Consider the following 17,568-nt stretch of genomic DNA (forward strand, 5'->3'; position numbering starts at 1 on the left):
ATCACCCCATTGCACTCTAGCCTGGGTGACAGAGGGAGACTCCGTCTCAGGAAAAAAGAAATGCAATTTTATGCACCATTACTGAATATGAGGGAGCTGCTACATACAACAACACTGACAAAGACAAATCACACAAATTTAATATTGAATGAAAGAGGTCAATCATAACATTACATATAAATGATTACATTTAAGTTCAGAAACAGAAAAACAAAATTGTAGTTATTTAGTTGGTAAAATTTTAAAAAAACAAACAAGGATTACTTTTAAAATAAAGACAGTGTGGCTTCCTTTGTTGGAAAGAGGCCAGTAGTTAGGAGGGGAATGGGAGGGGGCTTTCTGGCTACTGACAATGCTTGGTTTCTTAACCTGGTTGGACACTTACATGTGTGTTTCCCTTGTAAGATAGAATTGAGCCATACATCTTTATTTTGTGCCCCTTTTTGTGCATATATTTTATTTAACAATAAAGGGAATAAAATGTTTTAAAACATAAAGTACTTACTCTACTCATTTTAAATATAGCAGTAAACCAAACTTTTCTTTCTAGTTACTTGAAAACACCTGAAGTCCTTGATTTAATTATTTTTCCAATAATGCTTTAATTAATCCTTTTGTTTAGATAATTTATTCTCATATTCCAGTTCCTACATTACTTTGCATTAATTTGGCAAGGTAGATTAATATTCAATGAAAATCAAATGCTCTGATGTCATCTGAATAAACGCCTTGTTTAATTTTAGATGGCTTCATGTATTCATTTTGGTTTCAGAACTGAGTTCAAATGTATAAGCAGAGAGAATAACAGTATAATCACTAAAGTTTTGTAAATATGATTTAAAAATCTTATATATACCTAACTGACCTGCTCCAACAATCCTACTGGGTGATAGAGACTATTTCTATCATATGTAGGTATGTTAAAATAAATCTATTTGAAGCAATTCTATTATTGGTAAATAATAAATAATAAAAATGTCGTCCTTCAACCTTCAATACTGGTCATAACATATGCTGGGCCAAAAAATACATTTTATTTTATAAATTCCCTTAAAAATATAGTCTAATATGTCCATCTCAGAGAACAAAATTAAGCAACTGTTTTTTCATCAAGGTGAAAGATCTGAGTTTTAACTTCACTTACAGGCTAACAAGTTAGCTGGCTGTAGTTTCACGGATGCCGATGGAAGATGCAAAACTCCTGGCTTCGAGATAAAGGATTTTGTCGCTCAGGCATAGCGGGCAGTATGAGCATCTGCATATCTTGCATTGACTGGTCCCCTGAGCTCTAATTCCCACAGATAGCTAAGAAAAGAGGATCAAGAGATACTGGCATAAACAATGGGTGGCATTACAGCAGAATAGCTCTGAGTTTAGGGAATTCAAATAAGCCTGCCTACCTTTTGGTCAGGAGAGAGATATCACAGCTTTCAAGGCTTTGTTTCAGATGGCGTACTATCTCTATCTTCCAATATCTTCCAAGACTATTTACTGTACAAATACCCTTGAGAAGACAGTCTAGAAAAAAGGGCAATTAGTGCCTTGGTCATAAGACAGGTAGAAACACAACGGATCCAGGGAGAATTGTCTCTCCATGTTGGTGATGACTAAAACTTTTTCATACAGTTGATACGAAACATAAATTTTCTTCAGCCTCTAAAATATTAGAAAAAAATGATTTTTTCAAATTTTTTAAAATGAGAACCAAAAATTTAACAGTTCACATTGCATTCAGCATGCTTGAGAAAGTCATAATCACTTAAAATCCTAGAAGGACCTTATATATAGTGCATATATATAACACACTTAAGTGGTTTATTTTCTGCCTTCCCCATTTAAAACATAAATTCCTTGACAATAATGACTGTGTGTGTGTGTGTGTGTGTGTGTGTGTAATTTATTGTCTTATTCGGGTTCCTACATTAATTTGCATTAATTTAATTAATAAATGCTCTAGCTCTACCATACAACCCTTTTCCTTCTTTCTTTTTGTCAACACCGTCGCCATGAGAAGAGCAAAAACAAGTGTGCCTGTATTTTGAGGGTTCTCATAGTCATCAACATTGAAAATGACAAGATAAGAAATGTCAAGATAAGAATATGACAAAATTTGCTTATCTTCAAGACCACCTCCTATACACAGAATGCAGAAAAATGCCCCACACCTCGTGGAACTCAGTAAATATTAGTTGCATTGAATTAACTTCAATTCAAGATCCCATTCTACAGTTTATAAAGTCAAAAGTTGCTCTTAGTAACACGCTCAGTAATGTGTACTGTGTTTTGAAAATAGAAAATATCACTTTTCCTCAAATCCATAGATAGCCATATTAAGCGCAAGGACTTCTGTTTATTTATAATGATTCTCATATACAGATGCATACAACTGAAGGAAGGATGGTATGTGTTTCCAGAAATATTTGCTTTATGATCAGATATGAGTGAAGTTCCTATTTTTTTCTTCCTTTGAGAATTATGTTTTTATTATCATTTACCCTAGTGCTCATTTTCATCCTCTTCAACAGAAATTTAGCAGGGAGACTGGTTGAAAAACTATTCATATAAGTTCCTCCGGAGGCTTAATCATCAGTACATTGCCTTGGAACCACTCTGGTGTTTTCTAAATTAAATATCTCTGTCTACAACAAATGCGAAAAGTACAGAATGTTTCCGTACTCCTTCTACATCAAAATTGCCTCCTACAGGAACGAGAAAATACGTGTCAATGTGAATTACCGTCTACAACAGCTACTCTCCAGGCCGATCTGGGGTCTTGCACACAAAGGGCGAGAGAGGGGCGTGGGGAGGCTGGAAAGCATGGTTGCCCCGCCTGGCCCGGCGACGCCCGCTCAGCAGCCTGCTGAGGAGTGGGGACGAAGAGCAGCCTAAACTTAGGGCTCGGGATATTTCGATGCCACCCAAATTGCCGTCCTACCCCAACGAGGCAGGGAAAGGAGCGGAGCGCGCGCGCGAGCTGAGTGAGTGCTTACGTCGCAGCGAGATCTGTGCTGGGATAATTAGAGAGGAGTTGGGCTGAGCCGAGTCCTCTTTCAGCAGCAGCAACCGGAGCCGCCGCCGCAGCCCGGTGGGGCGCCCCTGACTCGGACCGCTCGGGAGAGCCCCAGGAGAGGCCAGCGCCGCGCAGCAGCCGCCCCGCTGCGCCCACCTCCCCGGCTGCTCCCGGAGGGCTCACAAAGGCGGTGGCCGCCCAAGTGGCCTTCTCCATCCAGGCGTTCGCGTCCTCCTCCCCACCTTCTCTCCCGAAGGCGAAAATGGCAGGGCCAGGCGAGAACCTGGGACAGCGGGGGCCCTAGCCCTGCGATCCTCACCCCTCCTGCTGGGAGAGGCTGCGGGCTGCCCGCGGACGATGTGGTCGCGGCTGCTCCCGAGCGCATCTTCGGCCCGGGTCCCCGCCGCCACCCCTCTTCTCTGCTCCTTCCATCCCGCCCAGAGGAGTTGATGCCGCTGTCGCCGCCGCCGCCGCTGCTGAAGCCGCGGCTGATGGATGCCAGGGAGTGCCGCATTGCTTAGCGACCCCGCCTCCGGGTTTGCTGGTAGGAGCGGCTGCTCTTTCTTCTTTCTTGCTTTGGGGTTTTATAGAAAAGATAAGGACATTTTTATTTTATTCTTCACAACGTCCTCCCCTTCTCTTCGTTTTTGAAATGTGTATTCCCAGAGATATCCCCGGTCCCCTCCCTCCCCCTCCCCCCTTTTCTCCAACCCCTCGGCAAGTCCGTGGAAATGAAGGGCTAGAGGAAGGCAGAAGTTGGGGGTGGGGTTGGGGGAGCCCACGCTGGTACCAACGCCACCAGAACCCCTGCTGGTGCCTTATGAGATCACGGTGTATCTCAGAGGGGTGGTGGGAAGGTGCGCTATCTGCAGAGTCTTCACCTAATTGGATCACAATAATCTTAAATAAATCACACAAATTTGTCTTTTAAAAATAGCGTCTTTGAATAAGTAGAGGGAGAAATAATCTCCTTTCTCCCTCCTCTTTCTCTCTGTCTCTTTTTCTTCCTGGCAAAGATGATCTCTCTCCGCCCTGGAGCTCAGCGCTGAAGAGCTACCTTATTATTAATCAGAATTTCCATCGCCACCCCTGGCAGGCGTATCCTTCAGCAGGGACCGCAGGAACATTCACAGTGCAGGGGCTGAGATGTGCGTGGGGGTTGTTTTTGTTACATCTTGGAAGAGAAGAGAAGAGGACAGTACCAAGATCAGAACCACCCGTGCTAGGTGGAATTAGGGGTGATTTGTTAGGAAAGAGAAAGGACAAGAAGAGGAGTGCGGAGCCCTTCAGGGGTTCACATCTCTTTAAAGGAAAGGAAAGAGGGAGCCAAAGTAGGGTGTTGTATTTTAGGGGACGGAGGAAGAAGTTTACACCCCCAGCTCCCCAGCTTTGCTGGGGGAAAGCAGGAGCAACAGGGCACTTGATTGGACACCAAGATTATTAATTTCCTGTAGGGGAGAGGAAGCAGGCAGCAGGAGGTCTGGGGGCTGGAGTCTGGTGGTGGCAAGGACCAGGTTTGCTCTAGGACAGTCAACAAGGTCTTCTGAGGGAAAGCTCGGAGACAGGCAGAACAATGACTCATTTGCAAGCCGGTCTCTCCCCTGAGACCCTGGAGAAAGCTCGCCTGGAGCTCAATGAAAACCCAGACACGCTGCACCAGGACATCCAGGAGGTGAGGGATATGGTCATCACCAGGCCGGACATTGGCTTTCTGCGCACGGATGATGCCTTCATCTTACGCTTCTTGCGGGCTAGGAAGTTTCATCACTTTGAGGCCTTCCGCCTCCTGGCGCAGTACTTTGAGTACCGGCAGCAGAACCTGGACATGTTCAAAAGCTTTAAGGCCACCGACCCTGGCATCAAGCAGGCACTGAAGGATGGCTTCCCTGGGGGCCTGGCCAATCTGGACCACTATGGCAGGAAGATTCTAGTCCTTTTTGCTGCCAATTGGGATCAGAGCAGGTAAATCCTAAATCCAAACTTGTATTCTCCTTTTACTCTCCCATTTTCCAGAATTTACCCCGAGTAGTGTCATGGTTTTGTAGATTTGATATTTTTGTTTATTTGGCTTGGAGAAAAGAGAAACAAACCAGGAGATGAGTTTTTGGTGGGCACCCTGGGAAGGGAGGAGGGCTTGTATTTTTACTTTTAAAACTTACTTCACTAACACCCACTTTCTACTGCAGCTTTAAGGTGCTACCTTAACCACGTTATTGCACGGAGATCTAAATCACTTAACTTGTAAATAAAGCTTCTCTACATGTTTCACCTTCTGAAAAAGTTTATTGGGCTGGATAAACCAGTAAGAAAATGGGGACAACTTTTCCTCCTTCTTCCTAAAAAAATTCTTAAACTAGACCCATCATCATTGTCATCATCATCATCATCATCATCCTCTCTTTGGTACTGACGTTTTGGTACTGACTGGTACAGGCTATCTTTTAAGCATAGCCTGGTGTTCGACCAAAAGCAAGTAGTTTTGTTGCTTGGGAAGTTCTCTGTTTGGTGATGTGTAGAAGAAGGAATAATATGATTTGTGTCCCTTCAATGAAAGGAAGAGTTGCATCCTCTGTCGCTGAGCATGCCTGCTGACACTGAAAATGTACACTGACTGGTGTATGTGTTCTACACCTGCCACTAATCTAAAGAATCTGCTTCCTGTCTCATGTGATTTTTCATCTTTTGGAAGGAAGTGGAAAATATTCAGATGTGTCAGTTGGTGGACTTTTTGAGCTCATGTGCTACTTAAGAGAGAAGAAATAATATTCTTTTTATCTACATTATTATAGAAAAATGCAGACAATGACACTTCTCTGTCCTCCTTCAGAACTGTTTTCTCAGACTGAAAGATATAAGAAATTATAAAAGGCTCTTGTGTAAGGTAGTTTCAATTAAGTTCAAAGTTAAATATATTTCATGGGACTTAAAATGCTACCCGAGCTATGAATCATAAGAAACTGCTTGTTAAAACATTGGTGTATTTTTAGTTCTGTGAATGGTGACTTTCAATGCATCTGGTTAGTTTAAATCATCTCTGGAGCCATCGTACAAGACATTTACAGTTACCAAGAGGGCTTATGGATCATAGAGATTTCCAGATAGGCTTCCGAGTCTTGGTATCTTAGAATGTAAATTAATATTTTTAATTATTTTTTCTCTCATTTTATTGTGATTTTTTCCCTGTAATTCTAGGTTGAGAATCACTCCAATTTTTTTTTGGCAAATAGAAAGACAAACTACTCCCTGAAGATTCATAATGCTAAGAAACTCATACAGAGTTAGCCATTCAGAGGGAATGGAGTTTTGTTACTTACTTTGGCCAGTTATAGAGATGTTATTCCACTTTTTATCAGGTAGCTTAAAATTTTAAAGAATTACAACTTTTTATCCATTGGCCACAATTTTTGTTTAAAAATGTTTTCTTTTCATCATAAAAGTACATTGTAGGATCATGCAAATCAATGACTGTGTAAAACAGAGCTGAAAAATTTTATTCAAGGAAAAAACTAATATTCTGTATGTCAGATTGGAACTTTGTTAATTGAGCTATAGTGAAATGGAAACTGGAAATTTTATATTTATATAAATCTCGAAGTCTGTTAGAGATACCATTATGGAGGCAGATTGCATTCAGAGAGGCATACATATATATCAGACCTATTTTCATGAATTTCTATAAGTGAACTAATATTCATAATTATTTGTAAACCTAATTAAGATGAAAGTCACTTATAGTTTTCATATATATGAGTAGGTGATCATTCTGAATTTATTAAAGACACTGTGTTTTAGTTGTCTATCTCATGCTTCCATATAAAGGGCAGACAACTAGTAATCAAATTGTCTTTCCCTAGAAATCTATAATGGAAAGGGAGTTAATAATTGGTATATAGAATTATATTTCATTAAACTTACATATAATCTTAAATACTAAAATGTTGTGTATTAGAACAAAATGAGAAGCTGTGTTCTGTAGAAATTTCCTGTCAAGACGTCTAGACTTGTAATTATGCATTCTATTTCTATGGTTGGAAATAAACAGGTATAATCAAGAAATTATCGCACATCAAGGTGAAAAGGTATACAAGTGATTTAGAGCTTAGTCAAAATTTCAGTTGAGTTTCTTCCTATATTAAAAAAATAATAATTCCCTCTTCTTTCCCACCTTCCTTTTATCCCAAATCTACATAACCCAATGACAGGGACTAGTAGACAAACAGATCTGTCATCTTTGCACCCTCTATAAACCTTTAGCACTGGAGCATGTGCATAAAAACGTCCTTGGCTCCTGCTCTGAAACTCAAAGGACAGCTGCCTTTCTGCCAATGCCAGGATGTTACCAACCCTTCTTAGCCTGAATCCCTTTCCTCTACCCCGAAGGCTCCTTGACTCCTACAGAAGTCTGCCTCTTTCCCTAGGTGTTTAAGTTACTATTATTGCTCTGTTAGGTGGATAATGCCATGTACTAGTTTCTCTTATCCCTTATCCCTCCCCTGTTCTGTGAGTGAGATGTTCTCACCTTCCTGGCCCTGATCCCACCAATCCAAAGCTACCTGGATTTCTCCAGAAGACTGCATGTCTGAAAATAATCCTGGCAACATTCTTTGAGTTGTTAAGTGAATCACCTGGCTTTCAACAACTTTCTTAAAAAGTAGCCTGTTTTAAAGAAACAGTGTGTGAGAAGTGTAGATGATTACATAGGTAAATTCTAGAAATGAGGCAGAAGAAAATGCCTCAGTTTATTTGGAAAACAGGTTATTTATAACTTTCCAACTACAAAAGGAAAAACAAGATTTTATGAATTTTGAAACAATTCGTAAAGACCCCCAACAGAATTGATCTAACAAAAAGACTGTCATGTTATTATATTTAGTACGGCACTTGAACTAGAGTAGATGCTCAATAAATATTTGAGTTGAATTGAGTTATACATTTGTATAAAAAGAATTCTGAGTAGAGATTTATTTGATATACGCTTTCTCCTATATGAAATTTGTAGGACAGTTTTCTGTGCTCTTCAGGACACTGAAAACAGTAAAAGCATGTGAGACAGTGACTATAAATAAAATAGTGTCTGTTTCTGCTGCAATTTAGTGTAGTTTACTTTTAGGTTATTGTAAAGAATTGGATGATTTCCAAAGCCTTTTTGAGAGACATGGCATCATTAAGAAGACTAACGTAAAATCCTAATATTTACAGTGTACCCACCTTCTAACAAATCTAAAAAAAAAATGGAAATACTCAAATGTCAAAATGAGTTGCAGTGTGGCCTGTGGTTCTTCCAAAAAACAATAGGTCAAGCCCAGATGACCTGTTACATTTATTGAGCTGTACCATGGAAAAGACTCATATAATTTTATCTCCTATTAGATTGCCTTATATAATTTCTGACAACAAAAGTAAATGCCATGGAATTAAAAACGATTTGACTGTTACACTGCATCACAAAGATGCCTTCGTCCTCCATGTATTGCATATTGTTTTCCTTCCTAAATGATAGTGACCTGCTTAGGACTCAGCAAATACCTTCAAATGGTTAGCAGGATCTTATCAACAGGTGTGAGGATAATGTGAGGATAATGAGCTAGCAGAGGTAACACTGCTGGAGAAAAGGAAGCTTAGAAAGAAAGTACATGGCATTCTAGGTCCTAGAGCATGCAAGCATGTATCTAAGAAATTGAAATCCACTGTCACATAATTGTTGGAGATATTCACGAGTGAAATTGTGTCACCTGAAACATAATGATGATAGGAAGTGTCAGAGTTCACCTGTAAGTTGTCAGCCTGCAAGTCATATTTTATTTCTCTAGATCTCATTAGAAGTATATACTTCACTATACTTTAGTACAGCAAACAACCATTTATCTGGAATATGGTTAATAGTCATTAGAAACAGTAATTCTCAGTAATTCTCTGAACTTTAGTATAGCAAACAACCATTTATCTGGAATCTAGTTAATGGCCATTCGAAAACAAACACAGTTAGAATCAAAATGATTCTTAGTATGGTGGCAATCCAGAAGGCACTGGCCACCTTGCATGGTCTTTGGCTTATCATAGTGGACATTGATTATCACTTACAGTAGTGAAGCTCTGGAAGGGGCAGAAAACTGATTGGTCAGACATTGATATGATACTCTAACTTATCCTGGAATTTGCCCAAAAAACTTGTCAGTTTGCTCCTATTGTGTGGCTTTTTCATTCAAAAGCAAACATCGTATGAATGGTTGCTGTTTGTGGTTCAGTTTGAATTATGATTATGCTTGCATTTACTAAAATAATATGGCCAATGTTCAGAATAGAAGGTTATGGTGATGATAACTTACAATTTAAAACATAGCCATAGACTACACAGATGTGCATTAATGCCAATCACAAAGATTTACTCATCTCTGGAATTGTACTAAAAATAATGAAATAAAATAAAATAAAATGAACAGGAATAGATTAAAACAGTCCAGGGCAATTATCCAGATAATTATGGAGAAATATTTTTACTCCACAACAAAAAAAGCAAAAAAAAAAAGAAGTTTAATTTTTCAGCTTAATTTTTCAAGAATTCTTTTCTCAGTTTATTAACATATTAAATAATTCCCAGCTTTTTGCTTCACATTGTCATACCTACTGGCAGAGTCTGGAGTCTAGGAGTCCTTTTCGTAAAAATTCCGGAGGCATGGCTTTGCCGTCTTTTGGGTGGATACTGGTTAGGGCAAAACCACAAATGGCAGATATGTATTCCATGGGACTTCTCTCCCAGCAGAGCTTCCATCTTGCTTCCTTTCAGGGAAACTCTTTTAACAAATCCTCTGCTATCTGCAACTTATTCCAAACTATACTCTTGGTACATATCATGGCAAATAGGGGAGGAAAAAAAGTTGTCCTGAGAAATGTTGGAGGAATACGGTGATGAATCTCTGCAAAAATAGGACAATCTCCAAAAACTGGGGCAATTATGCAATAATTAGTAAAATAATCCCGAAATAACAGCAAAAACTACAAGTGCCAACCTTCAGTAGGACATTGACTAAGGCTGGCCTGAGCCAAGCTATTTTCATGTTTCAAAATCAACTTTAAACAAGGTCGAGAAGCAAAGGACTTGAGGTTACTACGGTGTCCTGAAAGGATGCCTCAAAAGAAATGTTCAAAGATATTTTAAAACATGAGCCAATAGTTAGTATATTAAGAAGTTATCCTTAGTAAATTAATACATCTCCTCCTTTCTGTGGGAAATGTTAAATTCTCTTACTTTACTGAGGGCAGGTACATCTATTTCACTATTATAGTAAGTGGCTATTACACTATTATTGTAACATGAAGGAAAGGATACTCCTGTATGTGGGATCGTTATGATACCATATGACAAACTGAGTGATTAATATTTTGGTCAAATTAATTGAAAAAAATACACTTTGGTTGAGAATTTGTTATGTACATAGCATTTTAGTAGGTACTGGGGGCAAATAAAGACACATACTTTGTACTTTTAAGCAATATGTAACCTCTCTGGGAAGAAAAAACATGTAAAGCTGAGTAACTATCAGAGGTCATAAGCAGCTAATGAGGACACTGTTTACCAGTGCTAGAAGCTGGGGACAGGTGGGCAGCTGTGGGCTACTCAGTGTTGTGTAGGAAAGACATTGCCTTCTTGGTTAACTGAATTCAACATTTATTGTTCCATTTTATTCATTATTCATTTCAAAATAATTCTACTGTGTGTATTGTAGCAATTAAGTACTTCACTCACGATCATACGACTGGTAAGTGGATTAGTCGCTTTTTGTGTGTGTGTTTGTAGACAGTTACCAACCTAAATCTAGGGAAAGGCAAATGTATAAAAAAATCAAATTCTGATAATTAAAGATAATTCCGTCTATGGTTTAGAAAATCTCGATTAAATATAACAAAACAGGCAATTAGGAACAGAACGTTAAGATGGAAGAATAAGCTTTCTGAAGTCAAAGACTTTAGTAACTATATGTTTGCTTAGAGTACTTGGCCCTGATAAAAAGAATTGCCTTTCTGATGTGTTTGTATTCTCCCAGCACAATTCTGTTTTATTTTATTTTATTTCTTGGTGGCAATAGATGCAAAAGTTTTTTCTTTACCTGTCTTCTTCAGAGAAAGACATTTTGCCTGCAGATGTTTTATTTCCAACGATTCTCTTGTTCTCACTCACCTACATTCCCACAGCAGTAAAATTAAAGCAAGGCTCAGACATCTAATCTTCTGTGCTCAGTAATACAAGCCAGACAGATGAAATTTCAAGAGTTCATATTTATTCCAGGGATTGTAGATTTAGCCATTTCTTATTCTGAGTCCTAAGGATGTCTTATTGCTTTTCCTCCACCAAAGCTCCCTATTGTGGTGAGGCTGGAGAGTGCCAGAATACTGACTTCCTGATCTCCTATTTTCTGACATATATATTATGCTACCATGAAAAAGCAGACCAGGCCAGGGACGGTGGCTCACGCCTGTAATGCCAGCACTTTGGGAGGCCAAGGCGGGTAGATCACCTGAGGTCAGGGGTTGGATACCAGCCTGGCCAACATGGTGAAACCCCGTCTCTACTAAAAATACAAAAATTAGCCAGGCCTGGTGGCGGGCGCCTGTAATCCCAGCTACTTGGGAGGCCGAGGCAAGAGAATCACTTGAACCCAGGAGGTGGAGGTTTCAGTGAGCTGAGATCGTGCCATTGCACTCCAGCCTGGGCGACAAGAGCAAAACTCCATCTCCAAACATAACAAAAACAAAAACAAAAAAACAAACAAACAAAAGACCAATTATCTATTCATCAAACTCTGTTCTGAATAGGAGGCACCATGGAGAGGGAAAGAGCACTGGTCTATGTGGTATCAGAAAGATTTGGCTTCGAATCTAGGTTCCCCGTTTTTCCTAAGGTGATTTAAAGCAAACTGTTTAATTTTCTCTGAGACCCTCTGTCCTCATCTGTAAAATAATAAGAACAAATCCAGCTCAGAGATTTTGCAATTGTTTTGAGATTAAGATAATGCATTTGAAATTGCTTTGGAAATCTTAAACTATTACCCAGATAGACATATTGTTATTATTACCACTCAGTAATATAAAACACCTAGAAGGCTTCATCAGCTTTACCACTAATAATACCCTGAGGCATTAATAAAGGTAATTTTTCTCCTTTTTTCCCTCCCCCTAGCACCTTCTACTATGAAGTGCTTCAGACATTAGAAAATGTGGCTTAATGAAAACTGAGGGGTGGGGGAAGCCTTAATAAAGAATTTAATAATGGCTGATTGATTTAGTGACAAAGAGAAATTGCTGGTGTTATGCTGCTCAATGCGATGCCAAGATGCTAGTTTTTTCTTGTCATGCTGAAAAGGTTGAAAAGTAGAGGGATATGACCTATTTGTCATTAAGTTGATCTTTGCACTGATTGAAAGCTGTGGTAAAGGAGGAGATGCTGAGAACCCCAGGAAAGAAGCATGGGTCAGGTAGTCACCAAAAAAATTGCATGGCCAGAGGCAGGAGAAGAAGCTTCTCTGATCTAAAAAATTGAGGGGGCTCCTGGTTGCAGGCAGGGTGCCACCCCTCCACAGTGTGGCAGGACAAGGCTCTTGTCCTCTTTCTGGTCCAGGAGCATGTTTTGTATTGGGCTGACAGGGAAGCCTTAAGTGAATGTTATATTTAAGTGATGCCATTATGGCACTTTGATGACTGTAAATGTAGATATAGGTAAAATAAAGCAGCATGGTCTATGCCCTTGGGAAATAGTTTGATTTTAACATATATTATTGTGCACCCACAGTGTGCAGCGAACAGTATTTGGTGCTGAAGATAGAAAGTGGTATCAAACAGTGAAAGAGTTTTTAAGCTAAGCTTATATGTCGGGCTATAGAACAAACACTGAAGCACTATAATTTCAGAATATGAGAGAGAGGGCGCTGAGGTCTCCAGCAGGTCGAGACAATCTTGCAGAGCAGGGAAAGCTGGTGGCGGGCCCAGAGGAGGGTAGAACTTAGGTGAGGTGAAAAGGAAGGGGAATGTTCCCCTAGATTTAAGTGAACATAAAGCATCGGAGTGTACCAGCTTGTTGGGGGTTGAATATGACAAGACCTTGACAGCTGGGGTGAGCCTATGCTTGGGTGTACAAAACAAGAAGTATGGTTATTAAGGGAATGGTGCAGTTTTGAAAGAGCCATGAGGGAGTGGTGTCGTGTGCAGGACAATTTTTCAGGCCAATTAATGTTTTAGGACAATTTATCTCACAATAGAGGGTAGGCAAGATTTCTGGAAGAGAAAGATGGGAGAGAAAGAAAAAGAGACACAAGTGCCATTATATTAGGAAATAAAGCTAGGACTCTAGTAGAAAGAGTTAGATGCCAAAGATGTATAAATATATAAAAGACAAAAAAAATTTAGGACTTGGTGAATAAATGTAGAGGGAGAAGGAAAGGGAATATTTGAGAATGATTCTTCATTAATTGATTAATGTACGCAATCCCAGAGGAAAATGGGAGACACTAAATTGATTTACACTAATATATGTCAGGTAGCAAGGAGTCACTAAGGTGCTGATGTTCAGATGGCAACTAGAAAGATGAGGATGTTGCACAGGACTGACACTAGCTATGTGGATATCGAGCCGTCACCAATGTATTGGCCAAGGGGATGAGGGCATGATTTGGTAACTCCAGGAGATACTATATGATGACAGCAGGGGAACAAAGTCTTATTTCTACATTTGGATGATCGCAGCAGGGAACCAAAGATGAAAGATAATAGACTGACCAGAAAAGTGGAAGGAAAAAAAGTTCAGTGCAGCGTCACAGAACCAAATAGAAGAGTTTCAACAGCAATAATCGCAGAAAATATTTATGGTTTCTATTATATGTCAAGTACTGTTAAAAACTTTACATATATTGTTTCGTTTCATTTTGTCCTCACAATAATTCTATGAAGTTAAGATTAAGTGGTTAAAAAGTACAAAAAGCAAGTATGGAATATGTGATTGTTGAAAAAGCAAAAGTCATACAATTGTAGAAGTCGTAGAAGTTAACGTTTATTGTTTGCTATGTGCTACCCATTGGGCTAAGTAGTTTACATTCTGTCCTATGAGGTAACTATTATTATCATCATTTTTAAAAGAGAAAATGGAGACTTAGAAAAGTTCAGTAACTTCAAGGTGTATGAGACTAAGCTGCGATTAGACAAATAATCAAGGATCCCCATTTTATTTTGTATTTTTTAATAGCTGTGAGTTTTGCTTTAAAAAAGGCTTTTAAGTTACATAAACATGCCCCAAATAATTAATTCATGAATATATATCCTACTGTGCAAGGAAGACTGATTTCATAACTGAAAAATTTCAAGAGATATTAGATGTTTTCCTTCTGATTGCACAGGTAGTACATAGTTGCTATGGGTATTAAAGTCTGCTCCATATGTTTTTTATGTGTTCTAGCAGCTTTTATTCTTTTCAAGAGCAGTATTCTACATAGTCTGGTGTCAGTTGTTAAATTTCTTATTGGTGTCATGATTTCTTCTTACTACATGCTACACAGCATTCTTTTCACAAATTCAAATTTTACTTAATGCTATTTTGAGAAGCACAATCAGGAGTCAAGAGCTGCAATTATGTGCTAGTCTTGATTTATAGCTTTCTTTCAGCATACAAGAGAAGAATAACAATGGTGGAACTCACACAATTTCAATGTAAGCCCCAAACGTGAACAAGTAGAGTATTTCATTGTAGTGACCTCTAATTTGTAAATTATAACAGTTAAAATAATTTTAAAAAGGAGAGTATGGCAGGAGTCCTGAAGAGATAAAATTCATAGATGCTACATTTCTTTGGAAGATATTTTACAGATTCTGGCAAGATCCTGTGTAGTACTGTTCTGCTGAGGAATAGCCTGCTGAGCTGCTAATGGTAATAATGTGAGATGTTTGACAACAGAGAAGTGGAGTTAAGAGTGGTTTTGACCTGCCCATTGAATGGAGTTAGCTAGTGTATTTTTATGTTTCTTTTTCTAAACTTCTAAATTAATGTGATTTTTATAAAAATCATTTGATTCTCTTCTTGGAGCCAGATATTGAATTCAAAAAAGGTGGTTAGACTTACTCTTGATAATTTTGCAAACTACTTTTCTGCATTGCTGATTTTGGGATTTGCGTTATATTATTTCCTTTGGAATAATGATATGTGTATCAACGTTTATCTTGATTTTGAAACAGTTTAGGAGAACCATACTTCAAGTGTGTTATTTAAAACACATTGCCTCTTGTTTTCAGTCCTTACTGGTACCTTGATTAATTTTTACTACATACAATGTATCATCCTTCCAAAGCTGATTTCAAATTTAAATTTTATTTAATGGCATTTTGGTATTAATGCTATTTGATTTCTTATGGATAACATAAGAATGGTCAACCTCATAATGAGGGAAACCTTTGAAGTTGGACTTTTTGAATCCTTAATTTTCTTCACCATGATATTATTATGAATTTCAGAAATTAAAACTTTATTTTTTGGTGGGGGTCTGAATTTCAACCAGAAATACAGTCTTCCTGCTCCAACCTTCCAATGCCTGTGTTTATAGGTTTCAGGTCCTGACAGTGTGTCAGGCCATTATGTTTAAAATGGAGGTAGGCCAGCCATAAAGGGACTTTTAAAGGTGTTCACCCACACATGTTTCAGAGATTTAATAACAAATACATAGTAGAGCTCTATAAAAAGTTTTATTTTATACATTCAGATAGTTTTTTGGATGCTGTATCCCTAGGCCTTTTGACTTTCGCCTTTTATAATACTAATAGCCTATCCTAAAGATGATCATTTCTGATTTATATTCTGCCTAGTAAACTATATCTGTGCTTATCATTCTAACAAAAAGTATGCTATGTGTGTATTCCAACCAACATTTACTGAACACCTGTTTATACCGAGAACTGTGCAAAATTGTACAAATGTTTTCACCTGAGTCATCTCTTTGATGACTCTCTGGTGCTGCCCCCAGCCCTCCCCCAAACATGGCCAATGAGATAATGAGAATAGAATGAGATAGGGACAGTTAACTGATCCTCAGAATTATAAATCAGCGACATATCCAGGACCATATGGCTAATGAGGCGCCGGGCAGAGATTGCATCTTGAAGTCTTCTGACACCATGCCCTGTGCCTGATTAATGCTAGGATTCTAAACAAGATTCTGTTCCAAACTGCTGATTTTACAGGTGAAGAAATGAGGTCCTGAAATGGTGAGAAATTGCCTGAAGTGCTAATGTTAATTATTCTTTCCTTTCTGAACTACTATGCTTTCTCCTAGCACATCCAAGTGTTTTTAGAAGTAAAAATAGACCTACTCCCTCATATATCTTCACTGTATCATACTGCCTTCCTAACGAACTCATCATTTCCACTAAATGGGAATGATTTCAACTCCTAATCCACTCCCCTCCCCATCCTGCCTCTTCCCTGAGGTCCAGATCTCTTTCTCTAGCTATTCCTGAAATCTCTCCTGAGTGTGTCCGGAGAAAAAACTTAAAATGCAAGGTGTATAAAAATTGAAATTGTTAACATCTTCCATAAAATTTCTCACTCCTCTTAAAGTGCTGAGATTTCTAGGGATTCCCTTTTTAGAATAATTATCTGATATTTCTCTTAGCTCTGACTGCATTACCTCCTTCACTTCATTGAACTTAGAGTCTATAAGCTTTTAATTCCAGAATTTTCAGTTTTGAGCTCTCCCCTGAGTTTAGGATCCATTTGTTTCAGAAGCTTGCTTGATATACCTCTCTGGGTATACTACATGTTTCTCAAATACAGTAAGTTCTATTCAAAACTTTGTATTCCCAGCCATTTCCAATAGTATTCTATTTTTGCATTATTGATATTGATTAAAAATTTTACTGTGTATTCAGGCTCTGAAGCTAAAATATGTGTCATTTTTTACTCTTCCCTAATTTCAGTCCTCACATTGTCACAGTATAACAAGATTGTCTAAAATGCCACTCAAATTTGGCTTCTTATTTTTGTTCTTAGTTCCGTTGCCTCCATTGAAGCAGTGTCTTAATCTCCAACCAGTGTCTTTCTACTCTAGTCAAGTCACTTTCACAGTAATATAAAGAGCATTTATTGGGTTACTGGAACGTTTCAGGAACTAACCTGCTAAGGTGAAAAGCAGAAAACAAAACAAAACAAAACAAAACAAAAAAAGATCCAACCCTTGAATTAGGATGGTTTCTATTATTGTAGGTAAATTTCCATGACTTTTCCCACATTTATTTATATTTATCTCCTTCTCTTTCTATCCCTACCACCTTTCCTTTTCTTTATGATACAAACTCAATACAAGTAATTTGAATTGAGTAACTTTTATTGATAGCTGTCATGTACAGTGTTTTCATTTATTGATGAGACTCACTCAAATCTCATTCTCAGTTTTTTCAAATACGAAGATATGAAATGTCAATACTACTGATGGCATTCTTGAACCACTTAAAACGTGTGATGCCTGGTTTTGGGTTAGTTGAATGAGATTTTAGAAAATCATAAGAAGGCCTGGAGGTAAACTAAATGA

General features: G+C 38.4%; 1 protein-coding gene across 1 annotated transcript in view; it reads left to right on the top strand.

The window, feature by feature from the left end:
* Positions 1-2,854: 2,854 nt before the first annotated feature.
* Positions 2,855-17,568, top strand: part of CLVS2 (clavesin 2) — a 77,237-nt gene continuing 62,523 nt past the window's right edge. Inside the window, exons 1-2 of the mRNA XM_019030243.4 lie at positions 2,855-3,554; positions 4,027-4,972. Of these exons, the coding sequence (XP_018885788.1) occupies positions 4,584-4,972 (389 nt within the window). The 5' untranslated portion in view covers positions 2,855-3,554; positions 4,027-4,583. The remainder of the gene's footprint in view (positions 3,555-4,026; positions 4,973-17,568) is intronic.

The sequence above is a fragment of the Gorilla gorilla genome, chromosome 5 (assembly GCF_029281585.2).
Source record: "Gorilla gorilla gorilla isolate KB3781 chromosome 5, NHGRI_mGorGor1-v2.1_pri, whole genome shotgun sequence".
NCBI lineage: Eukaryota > Metazoa > Chordata > Mammalia > Primates > Hominidae > Gorilla > Gorilla gorilla.